This window comes from Lepus europaeus, chromosome 14 (genome assembly GCF_033115175.1).
Source record: "Lepus europaeus isolate LE1 chromosome 14, mLepTim1.pri, whole genome shotgun sequence".
In the NCBI taxonomy this organism is placed as follows: Eukaryota; Metazoa; Chordata; class Mammalia; order Lagomorpha; family Leporidae; genus Lepus; species Lepus europaeus.
The window spans coordinates 19,053,854-19,075,120 of NC_084840.1; the positions used below are offsets into that span (position 1 = coordinate 19,053,854).

Genomic DNA, 21,267 nt, shown 5'->3' on the forward strand with positions numbered 1-21,267 from the left:
TCCGTGGCCCCTTGTCCACGGGAACGTGTTCCGAGGCCCCCAGAGAGAGAAAGCCTGAGAGCTCACGGAGGACAGAGCCCTGTTTTTTTCCTACCCATATGATCTATGATAAAGTTTAATTTATAAATTAGGCAAGAGGTTAACAGGAGTGACTATTAATTTAAAGAAAGAACAATTATATCGATATGCGGTAATAAAGTCATATGACTGTGGCCTCTCTCTCTCAAAATTCCTTAAACTCTACTCCTGCTTCCCTGCATAGCTAGGACTGCACAAATAAGGGGACCGCCTACTGCCTGGTCCCGTGCCAGCCCTCGCACAGGGAGTCAGGCCTCTGCCTTGCCTCCTTTTCAGACCTCGTCCCCAGGACTCCCCGTGGCCTGCGAAAAGAGAGTGTGATGTTTCGAAACAGGTGCATCCCTGCTTGCTTCTCATCTGTAAGCCAGAGTGGTGCCAAGCATCGAATGCAGGGAGAGGCGGCAGGTGACACCTGGGAGAGGAAGGGCTGTGACACCCGCCATCCCATTGCATGCAGTGGAATCACAGGGGCTTTGGACACCTGTGGCTGATAAAGGAATCAAGTCCTTATCTGATGGTCCTGGTGTCTCCTGGCTCGCCTGTCAGCTTGAACAGAGAGCGGCCGAGCTGAGGTCCTTGCCGACCCTGCTGACTGAACTCGGGTTGGGAGGGCCGGGCCCTGGAATCTGGCGCTGCTCTGGGAGGAGCCCTTTCTCATCTGAACGGCAGGTGTGTGGCGACGGCTCCTGCAGGACACGCACTGGCCCCTCTGGGAAGCTGAGAACAGGGCTCAGGAGCAGAACTCCTCCTTCAGCCCTCGATACCTGCACGTAGCCCCGGCCCCACACCCAGCTGCAGGAGGGGGAGCCCAGGCAGCGCCAGCCATCTCCTCTCTCCTAGGCATCTGAACCGAGACTTCTGGGGCTCACTCACAGGCAGACTGCCTCATCCCGCCGCGGGCAGTGCCGGGGCCCCCCTGCCCTATCTGAATCCATTGCCATCTTATCCCTCACCCGGAGAAACGTCCACACACGGGCTTCTGACGCACTATCTCTCCTGCTCACAGGGCCTTCGGTCCCCTCCAATTAAAAGAAGAGGGGCCCGCCCTGTGCTGCCAACTGCTAAAGAACTTTACTCCGCCCTTCCCCCCAGAGCCTTGGGACCAAAGCTCGGTGCCTGCCCGGCTGGCAGCCACAACAGGCTGCAGAACATCCGTGCAGCCGGCGCTGGCTTCCCGGGGGCCCTGGAGGGTTAAGGCATCTCTCGGGCCATCTTGCTGGTGTGTGGATGTGTGTGTTGGGAATGGGGAGGGACATGGGGCGTTGGGGAGGGCGGCAGGCCGCAGGCCACTGGCCAGCCCGCTGGGGCCTGGACTCCATTCTCTGATCTCCATTTACAGGTAAGATCAGACTAAAGCTTCCTGGGACAGGTCTCTCAAGTCCACAGGGAGAGCACAGAGCTGTGGCCTTGTGGGATTTGCGTTGCTGGGTTTGGGAGCCATGAAGACTGGGTGTCTGAAATAACTTAAAGGCCTTGGGGTTTCCCGGCTGCTGGGGTCTCCCAGGGAGGAGAGGGCCTCCTGTGAGTCAGGTGACTCAGCTGGGGCCCCAGCTATCAGTCCAGCTCAGACACCAACTGTCAGCGAAGCCCTCGTACCGGCGTGGGTACCTTCTGCCCTTGCAGATGCTGGGTCCCTGTGGCTGCTCTAACCGTTTCTTTTTGTCTCCCTTTGAATCTTTATTCCAGAGATCCAGTTGTCCTCGGTATCCAGGGAGCCCTCCTCGTCCTCCTCCTCCTCTTCCTGCTGCCACTCTACCACCGCAGTTGCTGGTTGTTGCTAAGGTTGCCTCCATGGTAACGTGCACATCCTGTTTGTACCTCCATCTGGGCAAGTCAGTCTAAGCTAGGAACCTACCTACCCTGGTCAACCACTCCATCACCACCTGGGGACCCCAATCATTGTGACACGACGTCCGGCTTCTACTCAGTTCCCCCGCCTTCTTCCTCCTCTCACTGCCAGCCTCACACCGAAGAGAAGATCTGGACTTGGCGTTGCTCCTCTGAAGCGTATTGCACAAGACAGAGTTGGTCTGTTTCCCGACGGGGCCCCCAGAGAAGCAAGAAGGAGGAAGAAGCGGGAACAGGGGGACAGGAGACGCCGAGCAGTTAAAGGGAAACCCCGCTTCTGGTCTGGTAGAGGGGCTTGGTAACAGCCGGCAAAATGACGAACCCATCAGAACATGCCTTGCCGGCCAACTCGGTGGCCGAGAGTCACGAAGGGGACTTTGGCTGCACGCTCATGGACCTGCGGAAGCTCATGGAGCTGCGTTCGAGCGATGCAGTGACCCAGATCAACGTGCAGTATGGAGGCGTGCAGAACCTCTGCAGTCGCCTGAAAACCTCCCCCGTGGAAGGTAGAGGCCGGGGCAGGCTGGGGTTGGAGGAGGGCGGTGAGGGCGGCGTCCGTGGGACGTGTTCCCGGCTCCCAGAGGGGACACACGTCTGCAGGCCCAGCCGGTCTGGTGGGAAAAGCATGGTGTCTGAAGTGCCGGAAGGCAGTGAGGCCTGGAGCAGCCTCTGAGCTCCCACACGTGGTGCTGAGGCTCTGTGGCACTCTCCGAAGGTCTCTCGTCTCTCGCCGTTCCGTGTCCGTGTGCAGGAAGGAGGCGGGTCTACCTTACCGATGGTTGTGGTATAAATGCTTTCATTAGCAAGTCACCAGGTTCCTGTTCGGCATCAGTCGCTGGTTACAGCAGTTGTAGGAGGAATTCTTACCCTCAGCGGTCTTGGAGGGTGATGGGGGCAGGGGGAGAGAGGGAGGGCACGAGAAAACGAGTAAGTCCTTGACCCCCAGTGTGGGCGCGTAGTGGTGCCCGCCGCATCTCCGGACGTTCAGTGTTTGCTTTCAGGGAATTACGGATGGGTTTTTTTTCCAGCCACACCTGAGGCACTTTTAATACAGCTCTCCTTAACCTAATCATAGCAGAGGGTGACATGTCCAGCCCCATGCCTGCCTGGCTCAGCCCAGCTGCCCAGTACACCATGGCATTACCAAATTTCGCCTTACCGACACGTAGGGAGAGCGAGAGGAAAGTTCTCCTCACTTCCGCTGATTCCGGCACCTGCGTGCAGAGTCTTGCTTGGCAAGTGAGAGGCAGCGGAGACCCTGTCCTTCGAGACCTGCAGCCTCTTCAGGATAAAAAACAATTACTGTTACCTCCCTACCTGTACAATGCCCATGTGCTTATTTTTCTTCCCTACCTAAGGGAACGTCCCTGTGTAGTCTCTCTACTTCTAGAATTCAGTTTCCTGTCTCCTAGGCTTTGCACTCAAATGCCAACTCCAGAATTTATACTGAGTAGCTTCTCCCTTGAGAATAGTGTTGGTGATGTCGAGCTCGCGGAGTTACCGGAACCAGGTCACCCGGAGTGCGTCCGGTGCCTGCACTTAGAAGTGTCCCGTTCATTAGATGTCTCAGGAAAGCAGGGTGTGTGTGTCTGCAGACATTCCCCAGAACTCCCGCGCCAATGGAGTACAGTCTGCCGTTACGAGTGCAAAGCGGCTGCGTGTGGACCTCACCCCGTCCGTCTCCCACTGTCCTTCTCGGGGGCAAACAGACTTGGTGAAGACGGCAATGGTGGCTTGCTGTGGTGTGGCTCAGTCCCCGCCTTCTCTCTACCTGATGCCTGTCTTTCAGGCATGGCCCGCTTCTCACCAGCCCGATTGCTTTATTTGGTCACTCGTGTCGTGCCAGCGGCCTGTACTGCATAAACACCTGTCAGGATCTCAGCAGAGCCTTCCCCTCTCCGTACCCCGGGACTCGCTGTTCTCGCCCCAAGTGGAACTCAGCTGCAGGCTGGGGAGCTCCTAACGGCGGGAGCTGGCCTGCCCTCCACATTTCCAGTTTCCCAGCTCCCTTCCCGTAGCCACCTCGGGTCGCTTCCTGCCTCCCAGGGAGCTTCCGTTCCCGAAGGCCAGCGGGCAGGGCTGCTTCCTCTCAGCACTGGGCACGCAGCGTGGCAGGCGTAGCTAATGCTTTCCTTCCTGGTCCCGGTGTCAGTCCGACACATGGAAGCCACCCCTTCTGGTGACGGGAGCCTCTCTCGCTACAGACCCAGGCTGCGACCACATCCCAAGACTCCCACCCCCGGCACGGCTGTCCGTGGCCACTCGCTGCTTCCGCGGGTCACATATATGTAGGTGTCCTGGATTGTTTTCACCTAAGGCTCATCATCAGGCTCTTCCCGGAGCGGGGGCAGCAGGGTGTTGGAAAACAGCATCTTTTTTGGCCCCAGTGCCGACAGTGACTGTCGTGCGTCTGCGAATAATAAAGGGACAGGAGAAAGACACTGAACAGCCAAGCCCCAGGCGTCTCCACACAGACAAGGGTGCTGCTGGGCTGCTTCGCTGGGCAGGCAGAGGAAGAGCAGCAGCGTCCAGGTGCTGATGCTATAAAAAGCAGCTGCGCTCAGAGGACCACGCCGAGGTGTCTGGCAGCGTGGCGCGACTCTGTCGCCTGTGGGAGGCCCCTGCAGACGCATGACGGGAATAAAGACTTCTCCCTGGTGCCTGAGGCCCGCGGGTTGGAAACCTAGGAGACGTGGACGCGGGGAGGTTGGGTCCTGGAGTCTGACCCTTTGCGTTTATTCTCTGGACCGGAAGCATCTTCCCTATAGGTTGCAGCGTGGGTTTTACCATAGACGGTAGGGAACCGATAACGTTTCTGACACTAACGAGGTTTTGTTTATCCCAATTTACGCAATTGGAAGGCAAGTGCAAGTTCATTCTCCTCCCATCCCCGTCTCTCTTTGGGGTAACAAGGTTTAAATGACTCGCCTAAGGTCTTTTATTTATTTAAGATTTATTTATTTGAAAGGCAGAGTTACAGAGAGGCAGAGAGAGAGAGGGAGGGAGAGAGGTCTTCCATCCGCTGGTTCACTCCCCAGTTGGCCGCAACGGCTAGAGCTGTGCCGATCTGAAGCCAGGAGCCAGGAGCTTCTTCCAGGTCTCCCACATGGGTACAGGAGCCCAAGGACTTGGGCCATCTTCTACTGCTTTCCCAGGCCATAAGCAGAGAGCTGGATCAGAAGTGGAGCAGCCAGGACTGGAACTGGCACCCATATGGGATGCCAGCACTGCAGGCAGTGGCTTCACTCGCTACACCCAGTGCCAGCCCCGTCGCCTGAGGCCTTACCACTGGGTAGGAGGTGACGATGGTTCACATTTTCTGGCTCATAGTGTCCTTCGGGGAGGGCAGCAGCACAGGGAGTCTCAGAAGCACAGGTCGCGCATGGCTGAGTTTGGTACAGTGGATAAGCTGCCACGCGGGATGCTTAGACCCTGTGCCGGAGTGCCTGGGCTCCGAGTCCCAGCTCCGATTCCAGTGCCAACTTTGTTCTGCCCTAGCCTTGGCTGCTGCATGTATTTAGAGAGTGAGCCAACGAATGGAAGATCGATCGCTTTCTCTGTGTGTCACTTTCTCTCTACCTTTCAAATAAATAAATAAAATTTTCAAAGCTTCTTTTACATTTTAGTGCCGGATAAAATGCCCCATTGTGACCCAGTGCTTGTGTGGCTCTCGTGTCCCTGAGAATATGTTGGTTATAGTTGGGGTAAGAGGAGTGGCCCCAGTGTAAAGACCTTGTTAGAATGAAGAAGGCCTGGGGCCAGCGTTGTTGGCATAGCAGATAAAGCCACTGGCTGCTTTGCCGGCATCCCATATGGGCACCAATTGGTGTTCTGGCTGCTCCACTTCCAATCCAACTCCCTCCTGATGGCCTGGGAAAAGCAGTGGAGGAGGGCTCCTTCCACCCTCATGGGAGACCCTGATTAAGCGCCTGGCTTTGGCCTGGCTTGGCCTTGGCCAGTGCAGCTATCTGGGGAGTGAACCAGCAGATGGAGGATCCCTCTCTCTCTGTAATTCTGCCTTTCAAATAAATAAATAAATCTGGAAAAAAAGGAAAAATAAGAGCTTGGAGGTTTTCAGCTGCCTCAGTGTTCAGTAACAACCCAGAAAGAAGGCAGGGAGACACACAGGGAAGGAGATTTAGGGAAGCAAGAAGGGAGAGGGGTTGGGGAGATGGGCAGGAGGCCACGTGCTTAAGTCTAAGTAACCAAAGGTCTCGGTCCTCACTGCTGAGCATAAACAAGACGAAGACGCAGGGGTGAGGCTGTGGCTCCTAAGCAGGCCGTGTTGCCTCGGGTTTCTCAGGAGGGAAGATCAAGCATTCTGTCCCATCGGAAGCCTTCGCATTGGCTTCTTCCCCATTCCAGTGTCTTCACCCCCCTCCTTCTGTTGTCTCCTTCTCCTTTCCCTGCCCCCAGTGCCATCCCCAACCCGCCTCTCCAGCCCCCCAGGACCAGGGACGTTTGGTTGACACCAATTAGAACATAGCCTTTATTATTACTGTTATTATTAAGAGGCAGAAGGACAGACACAGAGAGATCTTCCATCCACTGGTTCACTTCCCAAATGCCTGCAACTGCCAAGGCTGGGCCAGGTCAAAGCTGGAAGCCAGGAGCTCCGTCCAGGTCTCCCGCATGGGTGCCAAGGACCCAAGTACTTGAGCCATCACTTGCTGTCTCCCAGGGTGCCTGTTAGCAGGAGGCTGGAGCAGGGCAGGCTCCCAGGCACTCCCATATGGGATGTGGGTGTCCTAAGCCACAGGTTGACGGCTGCACCATAATGCCCGCCCCTGTCGCTTGTCTTCAGAGCTCTTCCCCAGGGTGTCTTAAGGCTTCGTGAGCAGAACTCCTTGGTGCGTCTGGACTGAGAGTCACCTCTGGCTTAAGGGGAGGGAAGGAGAACGGTTACCCTCCCTGTCAGTCTCCCTTGTGTGCAGGAAGAAGGGATGATCTTGGGTAGGTGAGAGATTGTCTGGTCCTGTAGGTATTCTTTCTTCCCCATATTGGTCCTCAGCGGTGCTACACTTTAAGGAGGAAGAATGATGTTTTCTGAGCAGAAGCTGGGCCAGCACTTGGGTAGTTCCAGGTCCAGACCAGAAAGGGCAGAGAAGGGGACTCGAAATCATTAGTTGTGGGGCTTCTTCCCGAAGGCTGTTTTGTGGACTCTGGATCAGAAGGATGTCGATGGGACTTTGTAGTTCATGTTCCCTCTGTGCTTTCTAATTCTGTTCTCTGCAGAGTTGAGGGTGGGACCATGGGGTACTGAGGGCTTCCACTTCCCCTTCAACAACTGTTTAATGCCCACTAGGTGCCCGGGACACGGGGTGAACATGACAGGCACAGTTCCTCCTTCCCGGGAACTCACAGGCTAAGGAGATGCGTAAGGCTGAAGGCAGTCTCAGAAGCACAGGGCTCCGAAGGGGAAGAACAGGGTGTTGTGGGAGCACCGTGTGGGGACCCGAGACCAGCAGGTGAGCATAGGACCTTGTGTCATGTAGGGATTACCTGGGGAGGCTCCGGCGTGGCCGTGCTACCACTTCGGAATGTTCTGGTGGGAAGATGCAAGCCTCTTCGCCTTCCATGATTGATACAAGTTTAAGGAGCTCAGATTCCTGGGGGCGGGGGAGGGAACCTGTTCTAAGACAGCCCAAGTTGCAATTTTGAGGATTTTGGTTCGTTAACCTCAGAGTTCACATTAACTACCATGTCACCTTTAGATCTCTGGGGTTTAACTGCATCTTGAGGGCAGTGGCATGTTCTACCAAGAATTGGCCCTTTTGCCACAAGCTGGGACAGACAGGGACTGGGCCCTTCCTTGGCATAGAAAATGGAAAGTTCTGGTGGCATCATCAGTCTGGAAAAAGTTGAGCACGCATCCCCAGCAAGTGTCCACCTACGACACTGTATCACGATTCATTGTTTTTTTTTTTTTTTTTTTTTTTTTTGTTTTTAAGATTCATTTATTTGAGAGGTAGAGTTACAGACAGAGAGAGGGAGAGACAGAGAGGCTTTCCATCCGCTGGTTCACTCCCCAGATGGCAGCAATGGCCAGAGCTGGGCTGATCAAAGCCAGGAGATTCTTCTGGGTCTCCTACGCAGGTGCAGGGACCCAAGCACTTGGGCCATCTTCTACTACTGTCCCAGGTGCATTAGCAGGGAGCTGGATCAGAATTGGAGCAGCCAGGACTCAAACTGGTGCCCGTATGGGATGCCGGCACTGCAGGCGGCAGCGTTACCCTCTAGACTACAGCACCGGCCCCTACTGTGAGTACTTCTAACACTAGTGTTATTTATATACCATGCACAAGTGTAGACATGCATGAGGTGAAATAGAAAGTTCTGGAGGTGGGCATTTGGCACAGTGGTTACATAGCTGCTTGGGATGTCCACGTCCCGTATTGGAGTTCCTGGCTTGAGTCCTGGCTCCTCCACTTCCAGTCCAACTTCCTGTTAACACGGACCTGGGGGGGTGGGCAGCAGTTGATGGCTCAAGTTCCTGGGTCTCTGCCACCCATGTGAGACTCAAAATTAGGTCAGACGTTTGGGGACTGAACCCTCAGAGGGAAGGTCCCTTTCTGTCTGTCTTTCAAATAAGTTGAAAATGAAGAAATAAAAAAAAATTGTTTAAAAAGTTGTAATATTTTCCCAAGTGCCAACAGATAGCTGCCCCCTTCCCCTCCTCCTCCCCACTTAGAGACCACTGCTCCAGAGAGTACCAGGAGGGGGGAGATGAGGCAGCCAGGAGGGGGGAGATGAGGCGGCCAGGAGGGGAGATGGGGAGGCCAGGAGGGGAGATGGGGTGGCCAGGAGGGGAGATGGGGCGGCCAGGAAGGTGGTGATGGGGCACCAGGCGAGTGAACAGGAGGCACAGGGAGCTGGGCCTCTGCCTTCCTGGAGGTTTCCTGCCCTGTTCTCCACTGGAACATCTGGTTTTTAGGAGCTTTCGGACCAGCAGGTAGCAGCGTAGCTCCCATCCACCTCTCCTCCTCTCACCTTGAACTCTCGCCCCCGCTCCACCAGAAATAATCCTCACAGCACCCTGGGCGTGCGCGCCTTGCTGAGCTTCTGCGGTCACTCTGGCTGCCGCAGCTCGGGCACCAGGTTAGGAGGGAAGGAGGCTCCAGTCAGAAGGAGATCCTGGGGGGTGGGGAGGGGTGGTGCTGGACAGCTGAGCCCAGACAGCCTGGAAGGGGCCACAGCCACGCTGCAGTGCGCATGGTCAAGGCAGGACCCACCGCTTATCAAGGGAATGCCTAGGCGGGGGTCGGGTGGGGGGAAGTCCTCATCAGCCGTGGGGGAGGCAGCCCGGCTGAGAAGGGCACTGGCCTTGGCTCGTCTTCCTGCGCAGGGAACTCCAGGCAGCACCCCGGGACCTCCCTGTCTGGTTTGAGTGACAGGCCCAGGGCTTCATTAGGGACGGCTGTGGGCCTTCTCTTTCCAGCCCAGCTGGCCCAGAGGCTCCACAGAGGCTTTTCTGGGTAACCGGCGTTACAGGGAGAGCGTGGCTGAGTCCGCGGGATCCTGAGCCCTCCCTGCGTTCTCCCCTCGCACTGGGCCTGGACCCCCATTGCTGCATCCCCCGCCCCGGGGGGCTCAGCAGCCACTCTTGCTGGGCTCGGTTTTCAGCCTTCCTGTGCTGCCTAGCATAGAACCAGCGGCTGGGGGTGGGCAGAAAGATGGCTGGGGCGGACAGTGCATCCACCCTTGCAAGTGGGGCTTTGGCTCTCTTTATTTAGCTCCAAGGTGTGAGCGCCGGGAGTGTGACACTGGCTGGTAGCACAGGCTTGCATTGCGGGAGAAGGTGGCAGAGCAGAAGGCGAGAGGAGGGCATGCTGGGAGCTTTCTCTGCCCTGTGCCAGAGTTGAGGTTTAAAAAAAAGGCAGAGAGCAGGGGGCTGGATCCAGAGAGGTGTACCCTGAGGGAGCTGCCCACGGGGTCCTGTGGACCAGAGGAGGAAAAGAGGCTGGTCCCCCAAGTCCTCCCCCCCCCCCCCCCCCCCGCTGTGACCTTGAGCAGGCAGCTCCATCCCTCCGGACTGGGAGTCTGGCGGGTAGAGGAGAGTGCTTCTCCAGGCCGTGGGCGTGTTCAGCTGGAGCCACTGCAATGGGAAGACTGATTTGCACCGCCTGGGAGGAAAGTACTTGGTTAGCAACAGCAGCTGTCTGCATGCCGCAGGGATTTGAAGGAATTCCTTCCCCTCGTCCCCGGTTCAGGGGGTGTTCAGGCAGGACGGGAGAGGCGTTCTCCTGCCTGAGCTTGTGTGCCAAGAGGGGACCGCCTTCCCAGCCCGAGAAACTGCTGCCTTGCACGGACAGCTGGGAAGTCCCGCCCGAGCCCCACCCTTTCTGGAGCTGAGCCGCCGCTGATAAAGGGGTACCCCTGCCCCCTGCCCTGGGCCCATCCCCGAGGGCTGGGCCCCACTTCTCTTCCCAGGCCCTGGGTCCTGCCGCAGGCTCACGGCACACAAAAACGTCCTCCCGCGCCCCCTGTGCCAGCAGTGACTCCCCGGCCCCCCAGGCTCGGGTGGGGGCAGTGACTTCACCGGCCAACACTCTCTGCCTCTCCCGGCGGCTCAGGGGTTCCGTGGGGTTCTCAGAGCCAGGAGTCCTCCGGGGCTGGGTGGGGCCGGCGCCCTCCCACTCTGGGGGCCAGGCTTCCTGTCTTCCTGGTGGATTTCTAAGGGGAAACCCTCTCCCCTCTCCGGGATTCCCGGGGCGGGACAAGCATGTGTGTGAAATGACAGCTGCCGAGACGGGCCGGAGAGCCTCCTGGGGCAGAAAGCATTGGAATGGAAAAGCCCAAAATTGGGGATTGGCCGGGCTCCCAGGCCCACATGGCTTCCCCGTGCAGGCCACATGGCGGAGAGGATTCCCAGGGCTCCACCTGCCTGCCCTGCTGCAGGGCAGGCTGGGAACTGGGCAGACACTTGCCTTCTTAAGGCAGCTGCAGTCTGAGCACAGGACGGCTTAAGGTGGAGCAGAGATGAGTAGACATGGCAGAGAGGAAGCAGGGGTGTGACTGGGGGCATCGAGGCAAGGGCGAGGCCTGACCCTAAGGTCTCGCTTCCTTCTCTCTCTTAAGCCCAAAACAGGCCCACAGGTTGGATCCGACCGTCTTGATGTCCCCCACCCCTGAGACAGGAAGACAGGACCGACTGCCCCCAAATGCGTCCAGTGGGGGCGGCATGGGTCCTGCCCCGTGGAGTGAGGAATGGGGCGAGGGAGGGCGGCTCCCAGCAGGCAACAGCCTCAGTGCAAAGCCTGGCAGGTCTGGGGCAGGCTGGGACAGGCTGGTCACACAGGACCGAAGCCTCAGCTGAGCGCGGCTGCCCCCAGTGGGCATCGAGCCACCTCCCCGGGGTACAAACACTGCCGCTCCCTAGCCCACGGAGTGGCACCGCCTCGCCAGGCCTCGGCTTGCTTCCATGTAAAATGGGTTTGAGGGTAGCTGCCCTCGTGGCGCTTGAACGAGAGGCACGGGTGTGCCGGAAGCGTCTGGCACCCAGTCTCCACTTTGTTACTCATTCGTTCCGTTCATTCAGCAATCTGCGTGTGCGTGGTGGAGGAGGCACTGCTGTAGGCCTAGGGAACCCAGGCTGCCTGCCCCCGTGGAGGGCTCAGACAGACCCCCAGAGACCACATCATGTCACCTGCGAGGTGACAGCCCTTGTCGGGGGAAGAAACCGCCAAGATGGGGGTGACTGGGGGCGCTGGGTGGAGCAGGTGCCATTTTCATGAGGACTCAGAGCCCCGTGGGACGGCACAGGGATGGCTTGTGTGGTACGTTCCCGCAACAGCAGGAAGGCCAGCTGGCTGGGTGGCAGCGAGCCAGGGGTGAGTAGGAGGGTGCCAGGGCTGAGGGCCTGGGGGCTCTCGGGGGGCTGGGAGGGCATCACAAGGTCCCTGGTGCCCAGTAAAAGCCACCACGTGGCTCTGAGCAGACATGTCACATGTTCTGCCTTGGGTCTTTTTTTTTTTTTTTTTTTTTAATTTATGTATTTGAAAGACAGAGTTACAGAGAGAGGTAGAGACAGAGAGAGGTCTTCTATCCTCTGGTTCACTCCCCAGATGGCTGCAATGGCCAGGACTGTGCCGATCGGACGCCAGAAGCTTCTTCCAGGTCTCCCACGCAGGTGCCAGGGCCCCAAGGACTTGGGCCATCTTCTCATGCTTTCCCAGGCCAAAGCAGAGAGCTGGATTAGAAGTGGAGCAGCTGGGTCTCGAACTGGCGCCCATATGGGATGCCGGTGCTTCAGGCCAGGCCTTTAACCCGCTACGCCACAGCGCCAGCCCCCTGCCTTGGATCTTAGCAAAGCTCCTCTGGCCACCGAGTTGATAACAGGAACAGGGGTGGAGTGGAGGCGAGGAGAAGTCGCCTGCCATAATTTGGCCAGAGTGACAGCAGTGGGCAGGGGAAGTGGCCGGACTTTGGTTGTACTTTGAACGTAGAGCTGGTGGGACTTCCGCCTGCAGCACACGGGGCTGGGAGAGAGGAGGAGGACCCTGCAGTGTCTTTTAATATCTGCCGCCCTGGTTTGCCCCGCCATCATCCACTGGCCTGTGTGAGGGAAGGAAGGGCGTCCCTCCCTCCACACGGGGGTCCGCTTCTTCAGGAAGAAGCCCAGGTGCATTAACAAGTGACCAACCCTGGCAGTCGCCACCCGTCACAGCCTTGCCAGCCCAGTCCCTGGGGAGTATGAGGCGGCCAGGCCCTGGCCTCGGGCCGCTCGGCCTGCCCCTGCCTGCCTGGGGACCCTGAGGCCCTGCCCCACGCTCCTTTCCCAGGCCCTCGCTTTCCCTCCCGACTGGGAACCTGGCTTCTCAGGGCGGAGGCAGGGGCGCCTCCCTGCGGGACTCAGGCCAGGGTGAAGGACTCGGGCACCGGGGAGGGGGGGCAATCCGCCCTGGGGAGGAACACGGACTCCGCCCCCTCACCTCGCCCAGCCCCCTGTGTCCTCCCCCCGCCCAGCACTGGCCAGTGAGAGTTCTCCCAGCAAGGCGGCCAGGCGGCTAGGCAGCCTTCCCAGACAGGACCCCTGCCCATGGCTTTTGCTTTTAGGGTGGGGACTGGGGGCCGCCGTAGGCCCTGCAACAGTATTCCTGTGAGTTCCTGTTTTCCCATTTTCAAAATCTCTTCTGGCCTTAGATCTCACCCACATCCTTGTCCTTCGAGATGCACCCTTGGTTCTGTGCTCGCGCCCCCGCAGTGGGCCGGCCGTGAGGTCCTCTGTGTCCCCCTGGGCTGCCAGCCCTCCGCTGGTGTTGCCTGGTGCATGCCGCCTGGGGAAAGCCCAGCGGGGTGTGCGAGTCCCCTCTGCCGACCAAGCCCGCTCAGCCGCTGACCTGTACTCAAACACGCGGCCCCACCCTGCCCGTGGGGAACCCATCAGCCGGGCAGCCAAGAGCTCCCAGTGCCAAACCAGGACTAATTCGCTGCTCTGTGTAAACAGCGTGCTGGAGCCGGCAGGCGTTAGTCACTGCGCGAGGGCTTCCCTGCTTCCCTTAAAGAGGACCCCCCCGCCCGCCCCAGGGCCGGGAGAGGGGCTCGAGAACTCCCACGTGTGCCGGGATGGGGGTGTTGTGGACCACATGTGTGTGCTGTGTGGTGTGCCGGGTGGGGATTGTATACAGTGAGATCCCGAGTGCTGTGTGTTGGTGGGGTGTGGGGTGCGTGTCACTGGGGAGGGTGTGTGCAGTGCTGGCCTGGGGGGCATTGAACACGTTGCGGCCTCCTCTCTCTCAGCGGTGCTTCTCTGTACCTGGTGAGCACATTCCGAGGGCTTGGGACTTGCTGGGACATTGGACCTCTCCCCGGGCTGTGTGTGGCCGAGCTGCAGGGCCGACGGTCGCGGAGCCTCTGCCCCAGTGAGTGAGCGCCTCGGGTCTCGAGGGCCGGCGGCGCCTGCACCGCCCACGGCCATGGGCAGATGGCCTTGGCGTGAAGCCCATGGACGGAGGCCGGCCCTGTTCAAATCCTGGGCAGCGTCCTCACGTCAGCCTGAGAACCGTTCCGATGTTGCTGTTCCCGGGGTCGGCGCCCAGAGGGCACCCGATGAGAAGCCGGAGAAGCCCTACACCCGCCCGGGTTGGCTTCTCTGAGATACAGGAGGTGTGAGTGGCACCTTCGGCCAGCCAGCCCCACTCCGCCCATCCTGAGCTGGAAGGTTCTAGACCCCGCGGTCCTGGGCAGATTGGGAAAGTTGGCCACACTCACTGGGCCTCCCGGCTGGGAAGACCAGAAAGCAAGAGGCGCTTTGTCAAAAAGAATTCTCTAGCTGCCCCCTCCTGTGTCGCCCCCCTCCCCTTCCTCCTCTGCAGGTCTCTCTGGGAACCCTGCCGACCTGGAGAAACGCAGGCAGGTGTTCGGGCAGAACCTGATCCCCCCCAAAAAGCCCAAGACCTTCTTAGAGCTGGTGTGGGAGGCCCTGCAAGACGTCACCCTCATCATCCTGGAGATCGCGGCCATCATCTCCCTAGTCCTGTCCTTCTATCGCCCGCCTGGCGGAGAAAACGAGCGTGAGTGCCACCCGCGGCCTGGCCAGGGTCCCCGGGGTTCTCGTCCCCTCCACCAGGGAGCCCCCCGGGGTTGGCGGTCAAGGGGCTGCAGCTTAAAGCTTAACCCCCGATGCCCAGAGACAGGAAGCTCTTTCTCCGACCCATCCTCCCACTCCGAGGTCTTCCCCCCCCAGGAACGTCCAGGGTACCCCCCCCCCCACCAGCTTCCCGGCCCTGCCTCTCTGAGGGCCCCCGGCAGCTGGCTGGCACGCCAGGCAGCAGCCCTGGGGCCCCCACCGTGTTGGGAGTCACCAGGTCTGTCTGTGTGACTTGCCTGTAATTTGCATGGGCATCTTTTTTTTTTTTTTTTTGCCGTTCGGTCCTGTGCTTCTCTCGGATAAACATTGTTGCCCTGGTGATGAGACACCCCACGATCCTGCCGCCCTGTGATAGCCTAAGGGTTCCGCTTTCTTCCTCCCCCTCCCCGCCGTGCATCGTGAGCGGATGGTGCCACAGTCCCCCCAGCCCCTTGGTGACCCTCTGTCTCCCTCCCCCGGCGCAGTGTGTGGTCAGGTTGCACAAAGTGCGGAGGATGAAGGGGAGGCGGAAGCCGGCTGGATCGAGGGGGCGGCCATCCTGTTCTCGGTGATCATCGTGGTGCTGGTGACCGCCTTCAACGACTGGAGCAAGGAGAAGCAGTTCCGGGGCCTCCAGAGCCGCATCGAGCAGGAGCAGAAGTTCTCTGTGATCCGCAACGGCCAGCTCATCCAGCTGCCAGTGGCTGACATCGTGGTGGGCGACATCGCCCAGATCAAGTACGGTAAGAGCCCACGCCGCTCCGATCCGTGCCCGCTCGGGCCCACGGGGGCTTGGGAGTGGCTGAAAGGTGAGACCCCCCCATACACACACACACACACACATCCCTGGGAACGGATTCTCTGCAGGTGACTGGCAGGCCCGTGCCGTGTCGTGGGGTTGTGAGCGGCTCTGTGATATTCAGGCCTGGGAAGGGATTGGGAGAGCGATGGGAGCTGGGGTCGCCGACTGCAGGCAGGGAGTCTTGTCCTGCTCTGTACAGAGCTGAAGCTGGCTCTGAGGGGCTCCCCAGGTGCTCCCTGGTGATCGGAGAGCTGAGCGGGCGTGGAGGCCCCAGGGGCGGCCCCCGCGCTAGCATCCCGCTCCCCTGTGTGCATCACTGCTCCCCTGTGTGCACCAGGTGACCTGCTGCCGGCCGACGGAGTCTTGATCCAGGGGAATGACCTGAAGATTGACGAGAGCTCGCTCACGGGGGAGTCCGACCACGTCCGGAAGTCCCTGGACAAAGACCCCATGCTGCTCTCAGGTAGGGCCCCTGCCTCCAGGCCCAGGATCCAGACCCTGCCCCCTCCGTCCCGTGCCCCACCCCCAGGGTCGCCTCTGTCCGCCTCCTGCGTGTGCTCTGTTCCTTACGTCAGGGCTGCCCTGGACACTGCTGGGTGTCTCCTGGGCGTTAGTAACGTGGTGGGGCGTTGGTGTCTGGTGCCACGTCGTGGCTGGATCTGGAAGCCCAACTCCCTTCCCGTGTAGGGACCCACGTGATGGAAGGCTCTGGCCGGATGGTGGTGACCGCTGTGGGTGTCAACTCGCAGACCGGGATCATCTTCACTCTGCTGGGGGCCAGTGACGATGATGAAGAAGAGAAGAAGAAGAAAGGTAAGGGGCACCCGGGGGAGGGGGGCTCAGAGTGAGCTAAACCAGGAAGCGCGGTGGGACTCATCTCGACGGACGCCTGCTGGGAAGAGCCCCGCTCTGATGGACGCCAGCTCCTGGCGCTGGGCACCCAGGGCAGGCTGCAGTCGGGCCTCGAGCCTGCCCAGGTGAGCCGGCCAGGCGCTGTGGGCCCCAGCACCCCGCTGCGTCGTCCTCCTGCCCGCGCCGTCTCCCGCGGGCCGGGGCGATCCAGTGGCTGTCAGTGGGAGAGTGGACGCAGAGGCCCCGTGAGGTTAGGCCGGACTTGGAAGGAATCGCAGGAGGCGGAAGAGTTCTCTCGGGCAGAGGGGACTTCTGCCCCCTGGCCGGAGGCGCTCAGGGCAACCCACTGCTTTCGGGAGACACTATGTCTTCCTGCACCCACCACACGGATAAGGAGGAAGCTCCCCGCACCCCCACCCCCACCCCCTGGGCCGCCACCATCCGTGCAGACCGCAGACCGCTCGCTCACACCCCTCTCCCCGACACCCTGCCGCCCCCGTTTTCCCAAGTGGTGCGACAGCCTGGGCACACTCCCGGAGCAGGTGGCTGGGCTGTGACCTTGCTGGTCAGTGTCCCCAGGCTCCGGGACAGCCTCCGCGTCCATGGGGATCATACAAAGGCCCAACTGTGCGCCCGCCCTCCCCCCAGCCCCGTGGCTGGCGCCTTTCTGGACTCGGACCAAGGCCAGCTGGTTGGACAGCAGATCTCTTCCTGGCCACTTTGGGTCTCCACCCCACTTTGTTCTTTCTTGTTCAAACAGGTAAAAAACAAGGAGTCCCTGAAAATCGCAACAAAGGTAACCTCTCCACACACTCATCTGCCATTTCTACCTGTCCACGCTCAAACCAGACCTCTCAGGCCATCCGCCTTCTCCCTTCCCTCTCCATACACCTGTCACCTGCTGCTGCGGCCTGGACGCCTCACCCAGAGGAAGGTGCAGAGATGGGGTGGGGAGGCGCCCAGGCTCAATCTAAGATGGGGCAAGAGCGCCCTCTGCTGTTGGCTCCTGGAACCTCACGTCGAGGTCTCACCCGGCACCGGGTGGATCTGCTCTTTCCAGGGTGCCTAACTCTGCTTCATCGCCCTTGGCTGGATTTTTTTTTTTAAAACACCAAGGGCCATCTTTTTGGAGTCGGGAGACTTCCAGGGTCCTCCCGGTGGAGGGAGTCGGGGTGGGCAGTCCCTGCACCCTCCTCTTGCTGGCTTCTTCACTGGGGTCTTCTCTGCTGGTCTCCGAGGGGCGCTGGGCGAGAGCCGCCCCCACCTCGCTCTGCGTTCTCTCCAGGCTGTCTTCCTCCTGGTCCGCTGTGTGTCTCTCTTGCGGTCGCCGTGTTTGCACCGTGTCTCCATGGTGTGTGTGGGCGTGACAACGTGTCCGTCGGGGCGGCCTCAGTGCGGGCCGAGGTGTGGGGACCACAGCGCCGGGGGCGGGGTTGCTTTCCTCTGTGCCCCACGTCATGTCGTCTTTAGAAATAAAAAGCATCGCATTGGAGAACCAGGGCCAAGCACAGCCGTCTGTCATTGCTGGTTCTCCTTTACCCTTCTTTTAAAAGCAAAGTGCATTTATTTCCGCGTCCGTCTTAGTCCCGGCTTTTTCTTACTCCAGGGACACCCCTCACACCAGCGACTTCCCTCTCCCCCAAAACACGGACCCCCGAGGTGCCTAGGGCAGGCAGGGCGGGGGGGGGTCCTCCCCCCCCCCCCCAATCTGCTCATACGAGGAGCTGGAAGATAATCCAGGGTCTGAGATGTTAAGCCCTGGGTTCCAGGCAGGATAGCTACTGGCATCGGCACTCAGGGCCACGATGAATGGCCTTGCTGGACTCAACCTGGCCTGGGGCTCCGAGGGGCTGCCAGAAAGCTGCTTCTGGAAAGGAAATCCAGACCCCTCAAGCACCCCCGCTCCAGTGGTTAGACGCTCACCCCCGGGCCCTAATAGGGGGTTGACGGCAGGTTCCGTGTCCAGCACAGGCCAGGCATGGTCAGAACAGACGTCAGGACACTGGGGGCTGTTCCCTTCCTGCCTGCCTGCCCCTTGCTCCGTGCTGCTCCCCTGCCCGCTCATGTGTCCTGTTTGTGTGCGCCCTAGCAAAGACCCAGGACGGCGTGGCCCTGGAGATCCAGCCACTCAACAGCCAGGACGGGGCCGACAACGAGGACAAGGACAAGAAGGCCAGCAAGGTGCACAAGAAGGAGAAGTCGGTGCTGCAGGGCAAGCTGACACGCCTGGCCGTCCAGATCGGGAAAGCCGGTGAGCCGAGTGGGGTCTGGCTGGCTGGGGCCCTGTCTCTGCCACGCCTCGGACACCCCCGGGCTTTCTGAGAGGGCGGCGTCTCCCCGTGTGTGAGGCCAGCGGCCCTCAGGGGAAGGCAGACAGGCACCTGCTCTCCTGCCCCATGTTGGCTTCCGCATCCCGAAGGCGAGGAGAGGCTGCCGTGGGCCGAAGTTTGGCCGTTCCCTCGTGCAGCAGCCACAGCACGTGGCTGAGCCCGGGGCAGTGGACACGCTAGAGGAAGAGGGCAGGGAAGAGGGCGGGGTCAGAGGGGCCCTGTCCAGAGGTCACCTAATGCGCTTCTGAGTGCAGGGTGAGCAGGTGGCTCCCCCGACACCAGCCCTGTGCGTGCTCTCTCTGCCTCTGCCCCCCCCCCCACCTTTCAGCAGTGGGGGGCAGGGCCAGTTGGGGGAGGGAGCAGAAGCAGTTCGTTTTCTGAGCCCGCCCTCCCGTCGGGCACACCTCTGTGTGTGCTGGTTGCATGGGGCTCTCGCCAAGGCGCCGGTGCAGCGGGTCTGCCTCCGCCAGCCTCCCCTGTGCTGCCGGCTCACCAGGTGCACCGGGTCAGCTTTGTGTGACTCACCGAGAGCAGCGTGTGGGGCAGGAGGCGGCGGATCTCACAGTTTGGAGGGACACAGCTCAAGGTCAGGGGGAGGCAGGCCGGGGCAGAGTGGACGTGGTGAGCCGAGAAGCTGGGCCGACTGGGCTGAGATAACCAACCCTGCCCCCTGAGAACTCCCTCCCCGGCAGCCCCAGGGACCCAAACACCTCCTGCTGGGCCCCCATCATCGGTGACCCGTTCACTGCTAACGTGAGGCTTCAGGGTTTAAGCCTCTGCATGAGTCTGGGGAGCCATGTCCCGCTGGACCCGTGGCATAGGCCACGACAGCCACCAGCCACCCGTGGCTATGTCCACTGGGATGGATTAAAATGAAAAAGGCAAAAGCTCAGTCCCTCGGTCACAGTAGGCCACGTTTCACTTGGCCAGTGGTCACACATGGCCAGCAGCGCAAAGAGAAAGCGTGCTAAGCATCATGGGAGGTTCTGTTGCGCGACACCGGCCTCACCCCCTCCTTTGGTCCTGGCGCTGTGGTTCTGACTGCCGTGGATGAGATGACAGCAGGACATCACTGAGCCGGCACAGGGCATTGTTCCATCATCCCTGCCTTATTCTTCTCCAGGGACAAAACTCAATCATGGCCAGGATTAGAGTGGGCAGGTGCAGTGCCTCCCACCCCCTGCAGAGCACGCCCCCCCCCCCGAAACTCCACCCCCTCGGCGGCCGGGTTCCTCCCTCCAGCCCCCTTCCCTAACCCAGCAGGGTTCCAGGAATGTGCTGGAGTCGACCTGCTCACAGGAGCCCCGCTCTGGGGCCCCGGAGTCCGTCAGGGCTCAGGACAGTAGAGCCCAGAACCAGCACAGTTTAATGCAGAGCGTTCCCCAGATCTTTGCCCCAGCCGGGCACAGGTGGGCCCAAATGGTGGACCCTCCAGCGCTCAGAGCAGCCAGCTGCTGGCTGACCCTCAGCAAGTCCTTGCAGGGACCTCCGTGTGCGAGGTGACCAACCATCCCTATGGGCTTGGGTCCGCCCACATCCTGGGAAACCGTCACTCACCAGCGTCAGTACGGCAGACCATCCGGCCTTACTTTCTTTAAAAAGGGGCTAACAGTCACCTGTGTCCCAGAGCTGCAGGGAGTGCCTGGCCTGGCCGCGGGTGGGCGCTGTACGAACGTTTGCTTGGTCAAAGGCACCGTCCCGACGGCTTCATTTGCACCGGGAATGGGCTAGCACCCCGGCACTCACAGGCGGGTGGGGGAGAAGTCGGAGTCGCTGAGCTGCCAGGCAGGGGACAGACACGGCCAGCACGTCGTTAGGGGAAGTGTGGCGGTCTCAGGTCGGGTGGAGCGGGTCCTGTGGAAGGCTACTCCAGGAGGCAGGCCAAGCCCTGTATTTGGGCGAGGAGGGTGGCCAGGGAACAGGCCACCAGCGCTGAGACAGGAGCCTGTGTCTTCTAGAGCAGGGGCCTCCCCCTCCCGCTGGGATGTCCTTGAGTGGCAGCTGTGGCGCCCCTGGAGCCTTCCGTGACCCGTCTCCCCTCACAGGCCTCATCATGTCCGCCGTGACCGTGGTCATCCTGATTCTGTACTTCGTGATCGACAACTTCGTGATCCAAGGCAGACCGTGGCTCGCCGAGTGCACCCCCGTCTACATCCAGTACTTTGTCAAGTTCTTCATCATCGGCGTCACCGTGCTGGTGGTGGCCGTGCCCGAGGGACTGCCGCTGGCCGTCACCATCTCCCTGGCCTACTCTGTGAAGGTGCGGCAGGGCCTACCGGCCACGAGGGGAGGGTGTCGTGAGCCCCTGGTGGAAGGACCCCGGCTCGCACGGATTCCCCCGGCGATGGGCATCTCGGTTGCATCAGCGTGTAAATAACCCAGCAGGATCCTAAGAGAAGCTGGCTGGGCAGTGCCCCTGGATCTGTATCCGGGAGAGCCCAGTCAGCCACCTCCCGTCTCCTCCCCTCTGCAGAAAATGATGAAAGATAACAACTTGGTGCGGCACCTGGATGCCTGTGAGACAATGGGCAACGCCACGGCCATCTGCTCCGACAAGACCGGCACGCTGACCATGAACCGCATGACCGTGGTGCAGGCCTACATCGGGGGCACCCACTACCACCAGGTGCCCAGCCCCGACATCTTCCTGCCCAAGGTCCTGGACCTCATCGTCAACGGCATTGCCATCAACAGCGCTTACACATCCAAGATCCTGGTAAGCCCTTCCTCCACGTGCACACTCGGGATAGGGGGCGGGCAGGGGGTGGGGAGGGGACTCCCTGGGGCCG

General features: G+C 60.3%; 1 protein-coding gene across 3 annotated transcripts in view; it reads left to right on the top strand.

The window, feature by feature from the left end:
- The window catches only part of ATP2B4 (ATPase plasma membrane Ca2+ transporting 4), an 88,544-nt gene that overhangs the window by 43,682 nt on the left and 23,595 nt on the right, over window positions 1-21,267 (top strand). For all 3 annotated transcript variants that reach the window (XM_062211630.1, XM_062211628.1, XM_062211629.1), the window contains exons 2-10: window positions 1,765-2,432; window positions 14,241-14,438; window positions 14,980-15,237; window positions 15,634-15,759; window positions 15,984-16,109; window positions 16,909-16,944; window positions 18,238-18,399; window positions 20,524-20,738; window positions 20,952-21,194. In XM_062211630.1, the coding sequence (XP_062067614.1) occupies window positions 2,240-2,432; window positions 14,241-14,438; window positions 14,980-15,237; window positions 15,634-15,759; window positions 15,984-16,109; window positions 16,909-16,944; window positions 18,238-18,399; window positions 20,524-20,738; window positions 20,952-21,194 (1,557 nt within the window). In that variant the 5' untranslated portion in view covers window positions 1,765-2,239. The remainder of the gene's footprint in view (window positions 1-1,764; window positions 2,433-14,240; window positions 14,439-14,979; window positions 15,238-15,633; window positions 15,760-15,983; window positions 16,110-16,908; window positions 16,945-18,237; window positions 18,400-20,523; window positions 20,739-20,951; window positions 21,195-21,267) is intronic.